Here is a 22,284-nt window from a genome sequence, read left to right as displayed (position 1 = left end):
ACTTTTTCACGTGACTTTGCAGAAACGGTAATGCGATGTGTTTAGAAACGTCACTGTTATTGTTATTAATCAGTACAGTGGAGCTGAGATTTTACCAGCTCATTGCAGGGCGACTGGGAGATGAGAAAAGAAGCCTTCTATTAGGTTTCCTTCCTCTGCTATTGATGTTTGATGCTACAAGTTAAATTCTTATTTTAAAAAATGTGTTACTGGAGGACTGAGACAAATCCTAACCAATTAGAAAGTTCCTATCGACTTGTTTTGCTCTCTGTCACTTTATCCGGCTACAGTCTGCTGCCTCGAACTCATGAACCACTCACCCCTGGTCTTCTATTTGTTTTTGGGTTTTTTTACCAGACTAAATTGCAATATCACATTGTTTGGCAGGTTGAACAATGTGCCGGTTAAATTGTACAGAAGGTTTGTGTGACCCTTCCCTTAATCACAACAGTGTTTCTGTTTTCAGACACTTAATTGGTCTGTTTTGAACTTGTGTTCTGGCAGAAATCACACACATAGATACATAAAATGTAAACAATCTGCATAAGGAATAGATACCGGTACAACACAGTCACCCACTGTTAAGCGCTAAAGCTACCTGACCCCGCATTATCATACGAGTCACCAAGACGCACTCATTATTAACATGCGCCGCATGTTCATGCACTCGCTAAACGGAGTTTGGCGTGGCGAGGCAAGACATCATTTTCAGGTAAGCGAAACACAATCAGATGCGAGCTAAAGTGCTGAGAACGTCTCTGTGAATTATTTTTACCCAATAAAATAATTAGCGTGTTAGGAAAGTGAAGCGTTGAAAGCATTTTCATCAAGGGAAACTCTGTGAAGTTCCAGCTGATTTACCTCGAGCTGTAGATAAACAATCAGCCAAATCCAAGATAAATGGGTTTGCCTGCAAAAATACAACCGTATGCAAATAGTGACATAAAATTCATCCTCTGTCTCTCTCTGTTTTTTTGTTTTGTTGTCTCCCTTGCCAGGCTACCTGCCATCTCACACAGACATCAAGCTCTCTGATGAAGCGCCCCATGTGTTTTAATGTTGAGAGTCTATGACCGACTGCAAAGCAATACATCTTCTTTGGCAGTTACTTCCAGCAAGCTATGAAACCACGGTCACAATGAATGGTCTCGAGTGTTTTGCTGCCCATGCATGGATGGACCAGTTCACACTGTGCTGCCTAATCCCTCTGAGGAGATTGTACAGATTTCTACTCGCTTCTTGAAAAAGGGACAATTTTTGACTGAAAATACTTGTATTTTTGCAAGGACATTGATCTTTTTATGTAAATAATGTTCATCCATACTGGAGAAGAGAAAAAGCTATTTGTCTCAGCTGGTTACGGCTGCGTCTGCTCAAACAGGACGACATCAAACGATAGAAAAGCAGTTATATATATATAATAATATCTCCAAATGTGCACCAATTTCAAAGTTATCTGGGCTCCTGTTTGTGAACTTTGCGCTGTTTAACTGTGCGGAAACAGCTTATACGAGTAAGAGTTAGGGAAGCAGATTCATTAAGCCCTGCACAATCAGTAAATCTCATCACCAGATTCTCATCAAATGAAAGATGAAGGAGGGCTTCTAGTCCCAGATCTGTTTATTCCATTAAGCCTACCGCTCAAAATGCTATATATGGCATAACCAAAATAAAAACGGAAAACTGAAGAGGCTATTCTCCATAGATATACACAGTAGATGAGAATATGAGGAATTATTTTTTCGAAAAACGCTCAAATAAATAAATTGAATGTTTTTAAATTACGTTTAAAAACAGATTAAGTGTTCTGTATAGTTGCCGTACCAACCATATATTTAATGCGTTTCCCTTTTAACTATTAGAACAAATAGACCAACTTTCCAATTCTGCTTCTTAGTTATGTTGCCTGGAGCATTACTTTGTATATTCTAGTATCTAATGTGGTTTTACGTGTACATTTTTGATAATTCCTGCATTGAAAAAGAAGCTGCGATAAAGCAACAAAACCCTGACTGTAATTCACTGAGAAGCTCTACAGCACCACATCTGTACTTAAATGAATGAACTTAGAGCTGAAAAGTCATTACCCATTCATTTCCCCTCCAGACTCAATAACTAGATGTGTGTTTCTTTACGCAGTTGCAGAATATTCCCCATGTTTTCTTTCGTTTTTTCATTGAGCTGATCTCACTGTGAAGGCTGCAGTGCCTTTTTTACAGGACGCATAGCAACACTCAAACTGCACAAGGTTTGAATGGAAATATGTTCTCGTTTTCAGTTGTGCTGAGACACCTTTTATTTATTCTGGGCTGTTTATCCGCCATAATGATACCAGCATCGCCACATGGAGCTTAAAGCGCTGCAGAGGAGCCAGCAGTTTGTTCTCGGTCCCCCCCAGAGGACTCAACGGACAAAAGGCTGTCGATTTGTTCATCTCCTTTGCTGTGAGGGACAGAGCTAGAGGAGACGCATCTCCTGTCAACAAGGCTCAGCCTACGCACAGAGCTTTGGTCAGCTGCTGTCTCTTTGGGATAAGCACTGAAGTTCTTCTTTTTCAAACTTTCCGCTTTAAGTGTTGTCAGCATCGTATGTCAGTAAGACGAATTGACGAGAGGCTTCTCCATACTTCTTCTGTCCAATACCGCGATTGAGCCTGAATCATAAATAAAGTTGTGCTCATTACCAGATGAACATCACACGATCTCCTCGGCGATCGTCAGAAGAGTTTTATTTTCTGCTTGTTATATATTTAAAAAGTATTTTCATTGAGTCCCATTAATCAACCTGTGAATACAGCTGTGAACATATTTGCATGATGTTTCTTTTTTTACTCTTTCAAGTTACATAAATTACAACTTAATTAGAAAAAAAATGAAACGTGGACTGCAGTGTTCTCAGAGGCTAGACAGCTCATTAATTACAAGTGGCGTGATTATACAGTGAGTTGTTTCTATGTTTTTTCCATTTGATCTTGCAGAAGTATCCGTGGTTGCAGAATAAAGCAGGAACACAAAATTAATACGTTGTGGCTGTTTGTTACTAAGTTATACAAAAGCCTTCACATATCCCCTCTGTGCACCATTATATTTCATATGCCCTGTACCCCCCCCCCCCCCACCCCCCCAACTATCATTATATATCATATCTTCCTGCATTCCTAAATTGTGTACTGTTTTAGATATATGCTGCGGAGAACATGGCCAACCTTCAGATTCACTTTAAAAATTACATATCCATGGAAACCATGAAATATAAAATTAGCATACACTCAAATATACAAAGAAAACAAGTATGTTTCACATTGGTAAAAGGTTTGGTGGAGCTAGTACAGTTGGAGATCATTCAAGACAAAAAAAAACTAGGAAAGCCCCCGGAGAGCGCTGACCTCCACCAAGCAGCTCATTCCACTCATAACTGGATGTGCACCGTCCACATGGTGATAGGAATCATCATCAAAAGGTTCTAAATTGTTCTTGGTATCTTTATACACCAACCGTGGAATTTTATTTTTGTATCCAAACGGGTATCCGGATCGCTCTCACAATTTTATGAGATCTAAGTTAGACCAAGACCCATCTTCGGATTATGTGCTGCGTGATGAGGGAATCCAGTGTTATTCACAAGATGGGGGCTAAAAAGCAAAAAGAAGCATAAATAGTTGCCTTCAGTCTGCTAAAATCGTTAAAACGTGTTTATTGTGTCTGACCTTTCGATTTACTAAATCAACAGACCTCATGAAGGGCAACACCTTGACGCCACCTCAGCTCCTTGTGAGCCAGGAATTCATTGACGGGCCTCCTCATTTGGTTGGTTTTGTCAGATTTCATCCTTTGTTTCTAAAAGACGCTGCTTAGAATGCTTACATTTTCAACGTAGGCTTTTGCCTGATACAATGGGGCAAACCGGAAGGACAAAGAAAAGCACCAAGTAGCCTGGAGCCATTCTAATGGGCCGGTTATTCCGCTCTCCCATCGCGCAACAAATTAATTATCCCTTTCCAGGAAATCGACACGCACATACACACACACTCTCTCTCGCTCTCTCTGACGCACACACACACACACACACACACACACACACACACAAAGGCGAGGGAGAGTTACCAGACTGGATAGCACCTTGAATGAAAAATGTCCCACAACAATAACCTACAGCAATATTGTGTTATCCACAGTGTGAAATTGATGAGCATGTTTCCTTTCATTGAGTTCTACATTACAGTAATGTCTGGCTGTAGCGAATCGTCCATTAGTAATTGTCACTGTTCAATTTGATTGTGTCCCACCCGACATCCCAGGGCAGTTAGACAAAGGCCTTGTTGTTAATTCAGACGGCGCAGCAGGAGAAAGAAAAAAGACTCTTGGGGCACTGATGGCTGTGGAAGTGACGAAGATTGCTGTGCGAAGAGTCATATTAGCCAATCGACCAAGCGGTTCCATTCTCCAGCCATCGCGTCTCTTTGCCATTTTAATTTGCACAACTTTCTTTTCTTAATCTGAGGCTGACGAAGGGGTGATACCAGTGCATCCTTCTCATCGTTCTACTACCTCAGTGTGTGTGTGTTCACAGGAACCATCTGTAACTGGCACCTTCAGTGATCAAGCTCCATTAAAGTGTCAGACAGGGAATATTATTAAGTGTGTCTTAAAACTTCTGCTCATTAAAACCAACTTCAGATCCTCTGCAGGATCATTAAAAATTGAACAATGAGCCTGATGAACTGGCTGCCACAAGACACCTGTTGCTCTGTTTACATCCAGATTAACATGCGTCTCAGGTGATCTGATCTCATGTGTTCAGCTCCAAGTGCATAAGTGGACACCTGGCGTAAGATTATGTCTCCACTTTCATCTAAAATGACCACATGCTAATGGATCTATATAAAAATCTACACACATAATTTCTGTGCAGTGAAACCTGTTGTTTTTAACTAGTGGGAGGCAGCGATGTCCTTCCCATGCCTACATTGGAATAAAAATAAAGGCTTATAGCAATGTGGTTTAAAAGTTTCTAAGTTTGAGCATGAGGAATCAATTAGTTCAAATGGCCCAAGTGTTATGTCCACCATCCTCAAGAATTAATTCCTCTTGGGTTTTTGGCCTCTTCTCGTTCTTTAGCACTTTTAATGCCATTGGCGTGCAAATTAGTGAGTCCTTCTGCTTATCAGTCAGTTGAGTAGGCGGCTATGCAGCATTGCCCAAAACACAGTTGTGAAAATGCTGCTAAAATCGTGTCGACATATTCAGCCAGAATACCCACATGTCAATGTATCTGGGATGTGCTTATACCTGCAATCAGATCTACCTGCCTGTGATTGGTCCCCTCTAAAAGTATTTTAGAAGTGTGCAAAGGACTTCATTTAAATAAAGTTCACAACCCATGCTGTTCTGTAGGTGTAGGTGGAAATGAGAAAATAATATATAATTTCATGTAAAAATACATTTATTTTGAACAATTTTAAAATGGCAATTTGTTCACAGTAAGAAATGTGATTCAAAACAAGATGGTTTTTATATCATTGACAAAAACAGACAAAAATGGACAATATCATAGATCATGCAAAACTTTTTGCAGCTGCACAACTAGACTATTAGACAAGGTGTTTATTAGTTTAATGTGTCAAGTAAACTTTAAAACCAGCCATGATATATATTTATACTGCAGTTGCTCACCCTAATGTAGATTTAAGTCTTTCATCACAGACAATTAGGGCATGCTACTGTAAAAAAAAAGAAAATAAATAAAAAACAGGTACAGGTTGTTATGAGATTGAAAGGGACAGTACACCCCAAAATCAAACATATTTTTATTCTAGTTTGCAGTCTTATTTATCTGTCTGAATTGTTTTAGTGTGATTTGTTGGGATTTAAGATATCAGCTGTAAAGATGTCAGCTATCTATCACATTTATTGAAAATAAAAAAATGAAATTAAAAACTCAACAGTCTGTCCTGAAATCATGACATGCTAACAGATAGACTTGTTGCGTAGCTTCTTGCACAACCTATTTTCTTCCCATACCACAGCACAGAGAAAAGTGTCCATCTATATATGGATGTAAGGCAAGATAACTATGCTAGCTAATGTTATGTGGCTCATCCAAAGACGATTCTGTTCATGTTTCCATGTCGACCCTCTCATCCATGGGGGAAAAAGAACTGGGTGCTATCGGCACATTTTAATATTCCCATGCAAATTCACACATGTATATTTTTTAAATAATAAGAAATTAAATTTCATATCTTATATATATTACTGATTTTGGTGTGAACTGTCCTTTAAGTCACAGAAAGATATTACGGCCTGTTCAGTGGGTCAATTTTACAAAAGATTAGGGTGAAGCTAGACTTACATCCCATCTTATTTTATTTACAAGTTTTCAGTGTTTAACTTCTAAGACCTTATATTTCATGCCCATATATCACATTATTGTTGTGAACCATCATCTGAGAAAAAAAATATCATTGAAAGCACCACGGTATCTTACAGAACATCTCCATACTGTATTTATAGTTCTCGCTCACATTTTACTTTATATTCAAAACTCAAAAAACATCCAGTTATAGGGCGGTAAATGCATTTCTCCAGAGCATCCAGGGCTTTATTTAAAATATAGACATGGTAACATCATGTCTTATGGCGCTCAAACTATTTATTGTTTGGGTTATATTTCCGTTAAGAATGTAAAGAAAATAAAAACATTTAAATCATAAAAAATATTATACTAGGTAAATTGTACCGTTTAAATTCAAGAACACACACTATGCCTGGAGGGCGTTGTGGTTTTTGTGTAAATAAATCAAAGCCTCAAAAAATATAAATTATAGTAAATCATATAGTAATATACACAAGTAATATTCATTAAGGGCTTAATTATCCTCATATGTAATCACACAAAATAATTCAACGCATTATAGGTGTGAGGAGTAAAACCTATACATTCTGACTGACCCACAAGTTAATGGCACTTTCTTTAAATTGTGTGAAGATATTTCCGATTTCTACACCTTGTGGTATGTCAAAATGTAATTGTACAATGTGACATGTAACAGGCAGTGAATAATTTGTCTGAATTAACAAGGATACCTAAATATTTATGAAATAGATACTTGATTTCAAAGCAGACACCAAGTATCTTTGGGTATCTTGATGTTAAATGCAAATCTTGTGCTTGGTATCATAGCTAACAGTGAATTTCAGCAGTGACCGCCCTCAAACTAGAGGTCCACAGCTCTGGCCTGATGGATTAACCTTCACCAAGTATTGTAAAGTACATACTAACTCTATGCATATGTTAAAAACATGACTCTGAACAATAGCAGCTAAGCTAAATAAAACAAAGCAAACAGTTTCAGCACTATTGTAACAACAATATGTACTTACTCCACGACAGGGAGCTTGTTTTAGACATTAGTACAGTTTGGAAATTCCCTTGTAACAATTCTTTCGACATTTCTTCCAATTCCTCCTGGAAACATGCAAACAACAAAAATAGAATTGAAGAAATGCTGAAACTCTGCTGCTTTAACATCAAATGCTCAGTGCAACTTGCTTGTTTTGGGAATTCAAGGGTTAAGAAAAAGATTATTTGCAAACACAACATTGCACTAAAATCTGCGATATCAACATTGTGCGAAAGTATTTATGAGATTTTAACATCAAGAAAACAACTTTAAGTACATTCTTGCTTCCTAATCATTCTTTAAATAAAGGTTTTAATGGTTTGCATGCATTTTTATTTTAATGTGTGTAATTTATTTTCTTTTTTTTGTCTGTGTTAGGATACCAGTTATCTGAAGGAGCATGGCCTCTACAAACAGGGTTGAGCTACCGATGGATGGATAAGATAGGATCGCTGGTGAGGTTGCTCAGATTGTGTAGATGCTGCACCTTTCAAAGGCGGTTTATCTCCAAATACCTAAGCACCAAGCTCATTTTTCATCCATAGATCTAATAACCTGGCAGTAAATGTATCAAGGTACAGATCTAGCAGTCACTTCAGATTTGTTCAAGATTTTTTTTTCATAAAGATTTAGATGTGTTACTGCATAGACTGAATTTTAAATGTAGTCTGCAGCAAGGTTTAGCTGCCCACTGAGCCTCCACAGAGGTTACTTTATCACCCGTTGCCAGCCAGGATGAGCTGCCTTCAAAGGGCTGAGTGTCCACGAGGGAAGGGACCTGAGTTTGTAGCCGCTCAACAACTCTATGAAATTTAAGAGAAAGCAAGAGGTGTCCTACAATAACTGTACAAATGATGTGTTTGTGGTAAAACGTCCAGCTCTTATTGATAAGTGACATGTGACAGCGCCTTCTGTCATTTATCTGAATTATATATTAATTTTAAAAGTGGTTCCTAAGTGAGGACACTGAGATATTCATTTTATTTTCACCTCACACAGTATAATAAGTGAGTTTGTTAGAAATTGATGCAAACTGCAGCTTGAACAGCTGGTGTAGGCATATTGTTATACCTATGCTGTGTTTCCCAAGTTCTTATCCTTTAGACATGCAAACTCCAGTCATGAACAACATTAGCCCCCACCCTAACCACACTTTTTTTTATTTTTGTGTGTAAAAGCGGCCTACAATTTGAACAAACAGGCTACATCCTAAAAAAAACCCCAGCTCATTTTCTTCTTTAGAAAAGTTAGGGTTAGAGATAATTAAGAGAATTTTGTTTAGTTAAAGATCCCATATTATGAAAAACAAAATCTTCCCATGTTTCTCCACTATGGTGGTGAGTTAGGCCCAAAAACAGCTAAATAAGCCATCCAGTCATTCCTTCGTCGTTTGCGTAGGTCTGTAATCACCTACTGAAACACATTTGGAAGAAACGTGCACAAGAAGGGTTGTGCAAGGATCAGTAGAGAGAGGAGCACTGATCAATGATCTTTACTCCAGCTATCAGCTTCAGAGGACAGAAGAGGAGGCTAAAGTTTATTTTTGGTGGTAATATTTAGGCGAAAATTGCCAAAAGCACGATTATACACATTAGTGTGTTTTTAAATTCATTGAGTTTGTTAAATGGGCATTCCTCAGCATATGTTTAATACTGGACCAGTATACCCGAGTATACTTTAATATGTGTGACTTGTCTCCTTACAGATCAGTTTAAAATGTTAATTTTTAAATACACATTTGATGGCTCCTTAGATGGCTCTGTTATGACCTCCTGCGTGTCAAGATTCTCCTGTGATGCAGCATTCAGGAGAATCTCAATGTCCTTTAAGAGCTTATTCCACTTGAAACATAAATGTCTGCTGATTCTGAAAAATTAGCATCAATAGATGTTGTGTTAATAATTTGTAAATTATTATTTTTAATATATTTCAAATTCATATTCCAATCTAAACCTGCATCTGGATTTTTTTATTTTAATCAGTCAACTAGTCCGGGTTTAGCTGTTGAAGTCTTCCTTGTTGAATTTTACAACCGTTACTTTGTCTCGCTTCACTGTGGGACCATCAATGAATAGATGGATTCTTCTTGGAGCTTTTAAAGACATTTGGACCAAAATGAGAAAACATAAAATCACTGAACAGAGACATTAATTAAATTAAACCTGGTTAATGTGTTTCCCCTGGTAAGGGGCATGCTTCCCACTGACTGGGGGGTGGGGGGTGGGTGAGAGTCAAAGGAAATGCATGTCTATACTATTCTTTATACTGCTGTCAGTATATTTTAAACACAGTAATGATAAATAAACTAACTGATGGATGTCAAATTGACTGAAGCAACATAAAAAAGACTAAGTATAGTGTTTCTAACAAAACTCGCTTCAGATGGAAATGAATCCATCCCTCAATCAAAAAGTAAGAGGTCGCATTGTTTTTTTTTTTTAACAAATAAACACTTTTTGAAAGTCACTGAAAAGGAGTTAAATTGTTTCAGATCAGCAAAGTTAGAAACAGCTGAGAAATGAAGAATATCAGAAAGTGCTGAATGACCAGAAAAAAAGGTCTGCAGCCCACATCTCTCTGTTGGGACTCGGGAGCACTGCAATGCTACTCGTGTCAAAGAATCCTCCCTCACTGCAGGGACCAAATAGTTCTCATCTTAAAAACATCACAGTCGATGTAATCCTGATGTCGTCCTGTCATCGTGATATAAAGTGTTGCTTTTGGTGGGCAATTTTTTAAAATATGATATTGCATTGATAAACAAATTCTAGTACCTCGTTCTTTAGACTATATTTAAATTGAAAAAAATGTCAATGAGTTTGTGTCTAAATCACACACGAACAGGATGTCTATGGTGGCAGCTATCTTCAAGTTCTACTATATTCATGCACCTAAGTAATACTCAAATATTTAGTACTGGTATTAATATAGTATCATGGCTGTAAAATAGTGTTGGATTAAATCTAATTTCTAAGTAGACTCCACCAATACATTTTTGTTGAACTCAAGAGTTAGCTTCCAACAATGTTTAAAATGCTTCAGTCAGTACAATACATCATTATTTGGGATGCACCAGTTTTCAGACTGAATACGAGTACTTAAATTTGAGTACTGGCTGAAGTAATTTACTTTCAAAATCAGGTGTTGTTTATTTGCCTCACATGGAGGACCACCAATACTACTGCCCAGTCGGTCAACATTATTGACTAGAATACCGGTTCTGGTGAACTTTATTGAGGATGTAAAGCATCAAACTCACTAAACTGTCAGCAATAGACAAAACAGTCAGTGGGAGGTAGCATTATATATAGCTGTCAGCTTGAATTAGCAAAAAACTTGAACTCCCACTGTGCTGGTTTATCAAGTATACAAATTGCTTGCATCCAACGAGGTACCACTTTAATATTGAAGAGGTACTACAGTAAGTTTTATTCACTGCACGTCTACTATCGGACTCAATATGAGCACTGAAGCATCCCTAATAATTATCGTTTCCAGCAGTAAATGTACCTCTGCTCCGGGCCTCCAGCTCCTTCTCCATGAATTCATTTGCAGAAGAAAACTCACTGAGCTTGACCTTGGACATGTTTTCATTCTGTCCGACTGTACTGATCACTTCGGGGTCCTTCTCGTGGCTGTCCTCAGTCTGAACGTGGATCCAAGGAATTTTCCTAATCATTAGGAAAAGGGCAAGATTGGCTTTCAGTTGATTTCAGTCAATAATTCTTATTATTAAGAAATAAGTTAATTATTAAGCAAACACACCTTTTGAACTTGTAGATGAAGAATGCTGCGAGACCAACAAATACCACAGTGAGGAGCATCAGCATTGCCGACCCACTATGGATGGAATTAGAATTTACAAGCGGTGCTGAAAGACAAAGTCATCAAATGAGCGTCATCAAATTAGTTTGACCTGTTCTTTTTTTGTTATTCACTAAACCCTTTCACTACCTCATGTCATGCAACAGCTGCTCTCTGCACGTTATCCACTCAGAGTATTACAGGAAAGCTTCAGGAGGTCTCCTGCCTGCCTCTGGAGTCCACCATGCGGGTAGCTTATGCATAGTCATGGTATTTTAAATACTGAGATGCAATATTCAAAGTATTTCTCCTATCCACCAGGCGTTCTCTCTTCTGAGAGAAGCCTATGGAGCGTTTGACCTTTGTCCGTCATTTTAAAGGTAACACGGACCTTTGTGTGCAGACACAAATGAAGACAGATCAGTTGGTGGATGAAAAGGGTAAACCCGTGCAAGGTTGATCGACACATTTTTGAGATATGCTAATCACCTGGTGATCCAGCTAATTTCCTCAGTGCATACCAAACACTTTCTTTGTCAATCAGGCCATTGATTTGCTGATTTGAATGAGTACTCCAGTCTCACAAGCCCAGTTGTAAAATTGAAGCACTGTATCAAAGATATTTAAATCCAGTGTATACTGTAAGTTACCACAGCATATAATAGTAGAGTGGAATAAATTAATGGAAATAAATAATTTCTATGTTTTTTTTTTTTTACCTGCAAACTGATTTTGAAAAGGCCGGCAACAAACTCACCCAAAGTTTGTTGAGTCATGTAGACAATAATACGAATATCAGCCTTCAGCACAAACTGGATCAGGCCTTGGTTCAGGGCAGTGGCAAACATGTCTGCTATCTGTTTTAGGTAGTTAACAAAAAGACAAATGGAAAATAAAGAGAGCGACAGACATCTAAAAAATCCAGAATCATGTTTGTTGCTGTTACTTAGCAACTAGTATGAAAAAAATAAATAAATATATACACATGTACAGTATATTTATTAGTTATGTGTCATATCAGTAGTCATCGACATCAACACGATGACTTGCACGCTATTTCTATATTTCTACATTTCCTGGCTCTGACCTTATCCAGATCCTCTTTACTGCTTCTCTTGTGCTCATTTGATGTATGCTCATATGGCAGGATAAAGACTTCAGCTGAACATGGAAGTCCCGGGTACAAAAACACCAGCAGCTGCTCCTCGGGAGCCCCAGACACCTGCAGCAGCAGGATAACACAGACAGCCCTAATTCACGGTGGAAGTTAAACTTTTGGCGGCTGTTTCTAAAGTTTGGACGACTAATTCAAAGTCTCTCAACTGACAAGGTCCCATGGCAAACATTTTGACAGCAATTCAAATACACACTAGATGACCATTCATCGCTACTGTCATCTGCAGTAAACTTAAAAAAAGGCACTGTTTTTCACATGGGTCCGTAAAACATCTCGACTGCTTTATCAATACTGCACACAGGTATGAAATAATAAAAGCCATAGAAGCCACTGGAGGCTGGTGTTGGTTCCTGGAAAGACTTCAGCGCAATAGGGACTTGATGTACCTGTGACAGAGCTGTCCGCACCACACGCCCTATGTCCTCCCTCCACTCTGGGATGTCAGGATTGTGCTCATCAAGAACCGGCGAGAACGACAGCAGCAATGACCTGAAGAAGCCTGGAAGAGAGATAAAACAATGCCTTTTAGAATATGAGTGCTACATCTGGTTTGGCTTTTGATTAATCTGCGGCGTGGTTTTGTCTTTTTTCATTTAGCGATGTATGCCTTGATGTTAATTGCTCCTCAACATTTCGTGTTCGCCCACTGTGACACATTATTCATTAGATGAGTCCACGCTGACATCAACATGGAGCTGCTTGCAGAGTGGACCGAGATGCATCACACTTTCCTGGCAATAGCGAATTGCATATTCACGTGGCGTGCATCGCATCAATTAAAGTGTTGTGTAGACTGTCGCCGCAACTCACCTTTAACAGTTATAACTTTTGAATCCTGGATTATAGTGCTCCCCGATGCAACCTGGACCGTGACCTTGTTTTTCCCCTCTTTATGAAATGTGTGAGAGATGCTTCCCTCCAAGGTTATAATGGGCTATATTTCAGAAAGAAAAAGAGTGAATGTTTCACAAAAAGGAAATGCTCTGCTGAAGATCTAGAGCTCCACACATGTGCAGCCCTTGACATACTGCATGATGAATCAATGTGACAAATATATGACCGGCCATCCTAACCGGATCCTCCAGGAAGACACAGCCAGGTAACATGCAGCCATATTTTATGTTTTGTTTAATAGCTTCATAGACTCCCTCTTAGTGAGCCTCAGCACAGACGGACTTTAACAGAGGAGTGAGGGAATGGGAAAAGACGACTGTAAAGACAAAAGACTGTGTGTGGAGCAGTACTGGGAGGGCAGGATTCTCACAGCAGTGCTGTTGTCAAACCACCAGAAATATGTCAATGTTCTGGTGTGGCTTGGCCAAACCGCCACACTCAGATTAGCCTCCTTCCCCCGGATGGCTACAATAGATGCTGAGAGATACACTCGCTCCACTGGACCTGAGGTGACAACAGACAGTCAATACAAAAGAGATTCGCTGAACATGAACATGTGATTACAGCTTCATGTACATTTTGGTCCACATTTTTGCATCTTCTAGTGGATGAAAGTAATACAATCATGATTGGATATGTTATTCAGCAGACTAGGAATGTGACGATCCAGGAAAGAGCTGCATGCTTGATGCCCTACTGCAGGAATGAGTACTGATGCGTCTTATTCACATACTGGTGATGTGTAAAAACAACGTGCTGCTGTCAGATCCCTGGCCATTTTCAGCAGAAGCTGTCACTCGGTAAATCCCGGCGGTTCGGTAGATGTGCTTGATTCCATCATCAGTCCTGCTGAGGTTAGAGTATGTGATCTTGATGCCGTCCCCAAAATCCAGCTGGATGCTGGTTCCCAACGATTCTCCCTGTGGATCGACGACATGGCCTCCGTCACTACAGCTTAAGTCAGAGTACGTCATTGAGACCAAATCAGAGTGAAGTAAGCGCAGTCCAGTACAGCAGTACTTGAGTTGTCATGTATGCTGTGTCATAAACACTTTGTAGGAGTGACTGGAGACAGGAATTCAGCCGAGGTAAGAAAAGAGGAAGGCGAACAAAGCCATAAAAGCCTTCCAGAGTACATGGGATCAATTTATAATCTAGTGCAATTTCACCAACTGATGAAATCATTAAAACAGACAAAGATATATTTTCTCATTATTGAAGTATTTTTTTCCATTTGAATTTCAAATATATAAACACGGCTTGTCCCCAAATGGCATCGAGCAATCCATAAAGTGTTGCTTTTACTCTGTACGATTTCTGGCACCGTACTAATACAGTATTTAAGATTAAACGTAGTTTAGTGCAGCCAGCACATTGACAAGGTCTAACAAGGAGTATTGTTTCAGCTGAAAGTAGAATCATGAAGAAAACACAGAAATGTGATGATTAAAAAGGCTAATGACAACGTCCTTTTAATTCAACAACTTCTGGGCAAATAAAAACAAAGCTATCTGCATGTTTACACTAGAAGGGAGTGGGGAAATACATTTGCAGCCATTATTACGTTATTATTACCATTTGGTTCATTATAAAGTTAGCAGATTTGCACACTTACATGGTTCCCAGAGGAAGTATCACAACAACGTTGGAGATCCCCTAATGTGCCGTTGTTTTGTGTGAATTAGCTTAACAAACATTCAATAGCTCGCCTTTTAATTTGGTACCAACATTCTCCCCCAGGCGAGGAATCCGTGTAATTTTGGTGATCATTATCATTATATTGATAAGGCATTTATTGTTTCCCAGAGAATTAATTGCTTTGATGTCTGTGATTCCCTAATCGTACTTTTTACACGTAAAACTTTTAAAACCATAAGTCTGAACAGCTCAACTAATGGCAGTCATGAGTCAAAGCTATTATATCATGTTCGCTATGGCGAACGTTACACATGCTAAATATTAGCTTATTAACATGGTGCTCATTTAGCATGTTGGCACCCTTTTACTTTTCACGGTTGGTGTATAAAGACACCAAGAGCAATTGATAACCTTTTGGTGATGATCCAGATCACCGTGTTGATGGTAGAAATCCAATTACAAGGGGAATGAGCTGCTTGGTGGAGGTCTGCGCTCTCGGAGTGTTTTTCTAGTTATTATATTAAACTTTCTGCACTTGTCTCGTAAATTTCCGAAGACTCCGAAGAAACTCAAAAACAAACAACGGGAGCTTTTCAATAATTACTTATTTCCCACTACATGAGCAATTCTGTCCATTCTATTGGGATTTAAAAATAAACTAGAGACATTTTTTCACATTTATTGCAAAACCCTTGAAAATTAAATAACTCATGCGCTCAATGAATAAAAACAGCTTCCCTTTTTATTTTTAGCATCTATATGTCTATGTTTCTGTATCTACTGAACCTGCAGCTATGCTGACACTGATACGTAACACTACAAAGACTTGTTGGCATGACTTACGTCGTCGAGGTAAACTATGAAGGTCACGTTACTTCCGACAGCGGTGCTGAACTCTCCCTGACTGGTGGACAGCCAGAGGCCTCGGGGAGGTCTGGGACGACACGCCTGTCTCCTTGGGGAGTACAGATTTCTCCCTCCTTCCTTACAGTTATTGGACAAAACCTTTCGATACCTTTAAAGCATTATGTTAAAAAAGAAAAAGAGGTTTACATGTTTATACACAGAATGAGCTCTGTAAAAATATTCACCTTTGCAAAAATGTGTGCAGTTCAGTACTTTGTGCTAAAACTGAATTCGGGCAGAGTCAAGGTTGTGCACCTTTACTGGGAGTTTCATTTTCTAAACCGTTAAGGATGTGAAGTAGAATGTTCTGTTTGTGTTCTAGACAACATGACAAACAGGCATGAATGGAATAATATTTCTTTGTGATGGATTGAACACAGAGGCCCACTTACCCTGTGCTATTAAGGAAGGTTTGGCTGGTGCTGCAGCTTTTAGTCGCACCATTTGGATTAAACCAAAAAGCAGGGGAGCACTTTCCATCTGCCTGGCGTTCCCACCCGTAATCACTGGCAAAAAAAAAAAAAAAAAAAGAGTACTTCATGAAATGATAAACACTGCTACTGAAATAATCTTGCTTCAATGAGCTTTTGTGGTGGGGCAAATGCTCCGCAGCCGGATCTTCGTGGCATATTTTAAGAACATAACGAGAAACACGATTGTTAGACAGATCAAACAGAATTTCAGTCGGATGGATAAAAGATATTCAAAATTCATTTAGCGATTCATTATTAATTGAATTCTAATAAGTCACTTGACATTATGGTAATTACAGTTGCACGATGAAAAGTTCCCAACTCCCATTTACAATTTCGAAACTATAATTAGACTCGTTGAATACGGATGAACTGGACATCCAGTGAAAATGTAATGTAAGCGGATACTTGTGTTTTTGATTGCAAATACATATAAGCAGCATTAATTAAGTGTGATGGAATTACATGATCATAGGAGAGGGGCTGTATGGTAAACAGGCAATGAAATAAATTAGGTGCCAGTATGACAAAAGTCCAACTTGTATTCTCGGTCGGGAAATCTGATAGGTGAAGTCATTACCATTCAAAATCATAGGCTGTGCAGAGGCACGGCTCCGAGGAATAGATCCTTGAGTAGTCCTGGGCCAGCATGCAATGGTTGCCTGGCTGGCGCTTCATATAGATCTGCTTCTCGCCCATCACACACAGCTCCCCCTATCAAACAAAGAAAAACATGAACTGGACTTTCACACGAATGAAAGAAATTCTGGAAAGGACGGACGCACAGAAAGGTTTTTGTCCATAATTAAAGTGCACAAACGTGCATATCTTTGGGATGACAAGAAATCTATAATGTCTTATATTCCTGCTACCTTGTTATGAAGGTGCCACGTCTGATAATCCCCATCCATGCATCGCCTGCTAAAGAGGCCCTTGTAGTCGATCTTAATCAACTGCCACTCCGACCGATGGCTAAAGTGTCCGAAGAAGCTGGAAGATGATTCACAAATGTGCAATTTATGCTGAGACTCTGGAGATATTAATATGAGATTGTAATTTATACTGACAGATAAAATAACATTCCCTTTGATGAAAAGTGGTGAGGCGATCAGTTGGATCTTTCTTTGGTTGCATCCCCAGCCAATTTAATCCAAGTTTGATATTTGTTTCATTCCTGCTGGACTCCACTTGTGCATCCCATCTTACGTGATAATGTGGTTGTCAGATTCTGGCTCCATTAAAACACCATCCACATACAGAGGCACCAAGGAGAAACTGTGACGGTCCCATTTCTTTCCTTCGTCGAGACTGATCCTGCATAAAAAAATAAAAACAACATAGCGTGGTCTTGCAGATCCATCCGTGTTTGAATGTCTTTTGGGGTTAAATGTACTTTTTCTTCTATCTGCATGCAACAATTCCAGAGATATGTTATAAAAGATTTTAGGCTACTTAGCCTTGACTGTGTTGAAAAATGAAAAATGATCTTGACGGCAAATTGAACAACAGAATAAATGCTCCTGAGCACAGCTACATTTCTGAAGGTGACAAAACAATATAAAAGAAAGATATGACTTTGGTTGGAACATTAGGAATTGGCTTTTGGGGGGGTTCAAATCACTTTTCTCAGAGCTTAATCACTTCTGACAGGGCTATAGTGAGCAGGGACATCAAAGTCGATCGTGTTACAAAGCTCCCACAATATGGGGCACTTATGAGGGCATTCTCAGTCTCACTTTCCCGCCCTGCTCTACTTTTCATTTACATAAAAGCACTCAAACCATCATCTCCAACCACGAGTACGAAGCTGTAACAGACCCTCGTCTGTTGGAAATAATTCTAACAGTTCTGACGCTGTAGAGCCGATACAATAATCATGCAAACTTGCCATCAGCATTTCAAAACATTAACTGTAATCATATGCGGCTTGCAACAAGGTAATTTTCCACAACTCCACCACCTACAGCTCCCGCTTGCAGTAATTATGACGTATGATGCCTACCACAAGTGTCGAATGGGCGTCGCTGCATGTAAGACCGCCAGCATCGCACCTCCATTGTCAAGAAACCAAATGTTGTGCTCTTCATCAAAAATCTGCATAGCCACACATCGACAGAAAACTTTTGTTCCACGCACAATGGCAAACTTCTCTTTGAATGCATAATCAGTTTAAGGTAAATGCATGCGGCGCATACATGCAGATGGGTCTCACCTGTCTCCAGCTATTTCCTGCATCAGATGTTATAAACATCCCAAGGTTGGCAGAGGACAGCTCTTTTCCAACATTCCCTGAAGAACAGAGAGATGAATCATTTTCCACCGTGTGTATTTACATAACAGAGGCTCCATGACACACCTAGTCGCACAATCATATAATAAAATCATTAGCTGTTTTGCAAATCCGCGCATGTCCTCATTTTCCACCAGAGGACATGTTTAGGCTTTACTACGACCTAATAGTCTCCCGCAAAATATGAGATTTTGGAGTTATAGTGACTGATTTCAATGACACAAAGAGGACAGTGTGGGATTAGTTGCGTGTGTTTTAAAGGGGGCGCTGCTACAGTACATTTATCATTTACATGCATGTATAGAAAGGGATGCCTCTGTTGATGACAACTGAAGAAAACCATCTCATAATGCGTAAATCAAGTGCACATCCCTCTACCTGTAGCCACAATGATGCCTGGTACAGACTTCTTGCTGGTGATGGGCCCGGATGTGTAGGGATTCTCCGACATCTCCAGATGAAGATGCAGTGAGCAAAACGACTGTCAACAAAACAGATGTCACCCATGTTGAGACAATATGTATGAGGAGGATCTTCGCTGCAGCGATCGACGGGCTTTGTCTTCAAACTACTCTTCCCATTGAGAGGAAAGTGCGAACATTATCTGAGACAATTTATAAAACAAAGACGCTTTGTTCCTCTCATCTCCTCTGCCCGGAGAAAGATAGAAAAAGCTGAGAGGACACAGAGGGCATTTTAATTGTCTCATTCGAAGGCAAACAAGGCATGTAATTAAAATTCCCAAAGATGCACCGATAAAACTGGCAAAATTGATTCAAATCATTTCCACTCATCTCGCAGACTAAAGCATACTGAAAAAACATCAATAACACTTTTCAAACAGCCGGGGGGCTGGAGGGAGGTCGGAACGCAGACAACGACATAACGGCCATCTGGTCGCAAGACACAGAGAAATACTGTAACCTGCTCAATGAACAAATACATTATGACAAGGGAACATAGTGACTGGATGAGGCGTATATCACACCAGCTGAATAACAACATGGCCAGATAATGAAATTTGGTGTAATCTAACCTTCATTAGTCGAGTGTGACTACAGGTAGTAAAATGAAATCATGGAGGTTAATGGAAAGTGTGGACCCCTGTAACTAAAAGCGATAACACTCTGTGGCTTACACATAATAGCGATATCCCAGTCAAGCATCTCTTTGCCCAGTTAAGAGGCTAAAAAGGACAAGCTGATGCTCATGCTAGCGCCTATCCTCGTGCAAATATGCCTCTGAATCAAGCGCGAAGGATGAAATTGAAACATTTGATGAATGATATATGTCAAGAGCTTCTTTTGTCATGAATAAGAGCAGCCGTTCATTGCTGCAAAAAGGCTTAAGCTCACCAGAAGGCAGTTCAGGTTATTTCCAGCCACGTCGGTGGTGGGAGCCGGCAGCAGGGCCCATGTTTGTCCCTTGTTGTAAGTGATAAACGTCTTGACATGATTGTTCACCAGTTTGTTGGCGAGATACATACCATTAATCCCCTCCACCTAGGAAGGATAATAGCACATATTAATCTGTTCTCTAAAAGGTAATTTGCAGGCACTCACGACGTGTTCAGAAACGCCGTGAATTAATCAATAATCATTGATTGTTTGAGCGGTGCTGGACCCTCTACTGTGGTAGAATCAAGGGCAGTACACAGTGATTTGAGTCAACTAAAAAATAGCAATGCAGAAGCATCTTAAAAGTCCCTGATCTATTCGATCATGTTCGATCAGTCAGTCTAAGCACAATTAAAACAGAATGTGACCATTTGTAAAACACAATATTTTGAAAACTGCACCATGGTAATATTTTGGTGCAACATTTTATTAAACCTAATGAAACAGGAAAGTTTGATTGGACTATTTCACAGGTAAATAGGTTAACTGGATATTATTACATCATCTATTTGCATTCTTCTTCTTCTTCTGTTTTACCCAACAGCACAGCTTTTTATATTACTAGGTGAAATATCTGTGAAGGGAATAGGGGTCGCAGTGACAGCAGCAACCTGTAAATGAGTCTGACTACGAACCTTATAAAAGTCGACCAGTAGGTTACCGGCAGGCCCTCGGCTTGTTCTCAGGTTCTCTAATGAGAGAGTGAAGTAGACCCCGGGGGAGTCTGAGATATAAAGGCTGTAAGTGTTGTTCTGATTCCACTCCTGGACTGCAGCGAATACCTGCTTTTCATCTGTACTTATAATATGCATGTCCTTTTGGATGGGGTGAGTGAGGGGGACAAAGAGAGACAGATGAAAGAGAGAAAAGGTAATATAATATTGTTTGGTCGAGAAGCAAAAGCAAATGATTCTGATTCTTTTTTTTAGATATTTTACAGTGGAACCTCGGACATAATTCGTTCTGTAATATTCTTCTATCACCTTCTTCCGCGCATTTTCGGTTTGCCTCGGCACCACTCGTGTGTTCGAATTCAGAAAGTCTGTTCGACCTCCAAGGCATTTTAAACTCAGTTTTTTTTAGTTTGAAAACAGAGTTGTTTGAGAACCACGGTTTCACTGTATTTGATAACTAGTTTTGTACATTTGCACTTACCTTTGGGAGACAGTATTTCGGTAATTTCATCTGCTTGAAGGATTCTCTCATGTAGGACACAAAGTAGCTGGCACGTCCCGACTTGGTTACCTGTGCAATAAAGTCAGAGACACTTTGTCACTCTTAAAATAGACCACATAAATGTCTTTTAGCACCACTTCACCTGGTGCCCTGTTTTTCTGTTTTAGGTCAGTGACTCTTTTATTTGTACATTTCCTTTTTGATTGATGCCAGTGTGAGTGTGAGCTCTTCCCACACGGAGACGACCATGTGGAGCATCCATTAAAAGAACGCAACAAAAACGGGTTGGGAGGCAGCGTTGACGCTACATGAAATGAGGACAGGAGGATAAAGCGTCAAATGAATGAGGGCCATTAATTCCCAGCACAAGACTGAACTGATAAGACTTTTTTTTTTACAATTTAGCACAACAGATATTATTAACATTATCTAAATTAGTCTAAAGCCAAGAGGTTCTGAAATTTGTGTTAACTTTATCTACAGTGTGGCTTGACGATGCACTGCTGTTTTCCCATCCACTTACAGGCAGGGCAGCACTATTTGATTTCTTATTTTTATAATCAACTAGAAGGCTGGCGTTTGTCCCCCCCAACACACTACATTAGAGCTCTAATGGAATAATCTATCGAAAATCAATCAGCTGCATTTTCCCAGGCCACGTTTTTGAGGATGTTGCACTTGGCTGTTCCTCCTCTCCCAAGAGAGTTTAGAGGTGTTGAAGACTGCTTATTTTGCTGTAGCCCAATCGATAACCTCATTACTCTTTGTCAAGTTAAATCCAACTGCCCCAAGCAATGAAAGTCACGTGAAAGTCATCCACGCCACGGCAGCGGATTGGTGTAGAAGCGCTCTACGTCCAGTTACTCTCACCAGCGTCTCTCCCTCCCCCCCCCTGCCTCAACATTCCATCTCATCTCAGTGAAATGCAATTTGGGCATATTATTGAATCACCAGAACTGAATCAGGCTGTGATATGACTTTTTTTTCTTTTTTAATACATCTTCATTCTTACATCGTAGCCAGTCTAATAAAGTCGGTGGATTAAGCCTGTTGACACTGAAACTGGGTCACTGCTAAAGTGTTACAAAATCATATCGAAAGATTCATCTGTGGATAAAAACAAACAA

The 22,284-nt window shown here is 39.5% G+C and overlaps 2 protein-coding genes across 2 annotated transcripts in view; one reads left to right on the top strand and one right to left on the bottom strand.

The window, feature by feature from the left end:
* Positions 1–1,057, top strand: part of LOC137914557 (VPS10 domain-containing receptor SorCS1-like) — a 36,996-nt gene extending 35,939 nt beyond the window's left edge. Inside the window, exon 27 of the mRNA XM_068758097.1 lies at positions 999–1,057. Within this exon, the coding sequence (XP_068614198.1) occupies positions 999–1,057 (59 nt within the window). The remainder of the gene's footprint in view (positions 1–998) is intronic.
* Positions 1,058–7,402: 6,345 nt separating this feature from the next.
* On the bottom strand, positions 7,403–21,406 carry LOC137914549 (VPS10 domain-containing receptor SorCS3-like). The gene is made up of 21 exons (XM_068758089.1): positions 21,348–21,406; positions 21,137–21,248; positions 20,617–20,796; positions 19,940–20,086; positions 18,963–19,065; positions 18,507–18,583; positions 18,297–18,388; positions 17,501–17,608; positions 17,167–17,284; positions 16,875–17,008; positions 16,214–16,327; positions 15,759–15,930; positions 14,011–14,197; positions 13,648–13,781; positions 13,194–13,317; positions 12,770–12,882; positions 12,294–12,428; positions 11,964–12,063; positions 11,168–11,273; positions 10,913–11,073; positions 7,403–7,467 (listed from the first exon to the last, which is right to left on the bottom strand). Exons 1-21 carry the CDS (start codon positions 21,404–21,406, stop codon positions 7,403–7,405), a joined length of 2,541 nt encoding a protein of 846 aa, XP_068614190.1.
* Between the last annotated feature and the right edge of the window lie 878 nt (positions 21,407–22,284).

This window comes from Brachionichthys hirsutus, unplaced genomic scaffold (genome assembly GCF_040956055.1).
Source record: "Brachionichthys hirsutus isolate HB-005 unplaced genomic scaffold, CSIRO-AGI_Bhir_v1 contig_800, whole genome shotgun sequence".
Lineage (NCBI taxonomy): Eukaryota > Metazoa > Chordata > Actinopteri > Lophiiformes > Brachionichthyidae > Brachionichthys > Brachionichthys hirsutus.
The sequence above is the reverse complement of the archived record's forward strand: the minus strand, read 5'-3'. Positions and strand labels throughout refer to the sequence as shown.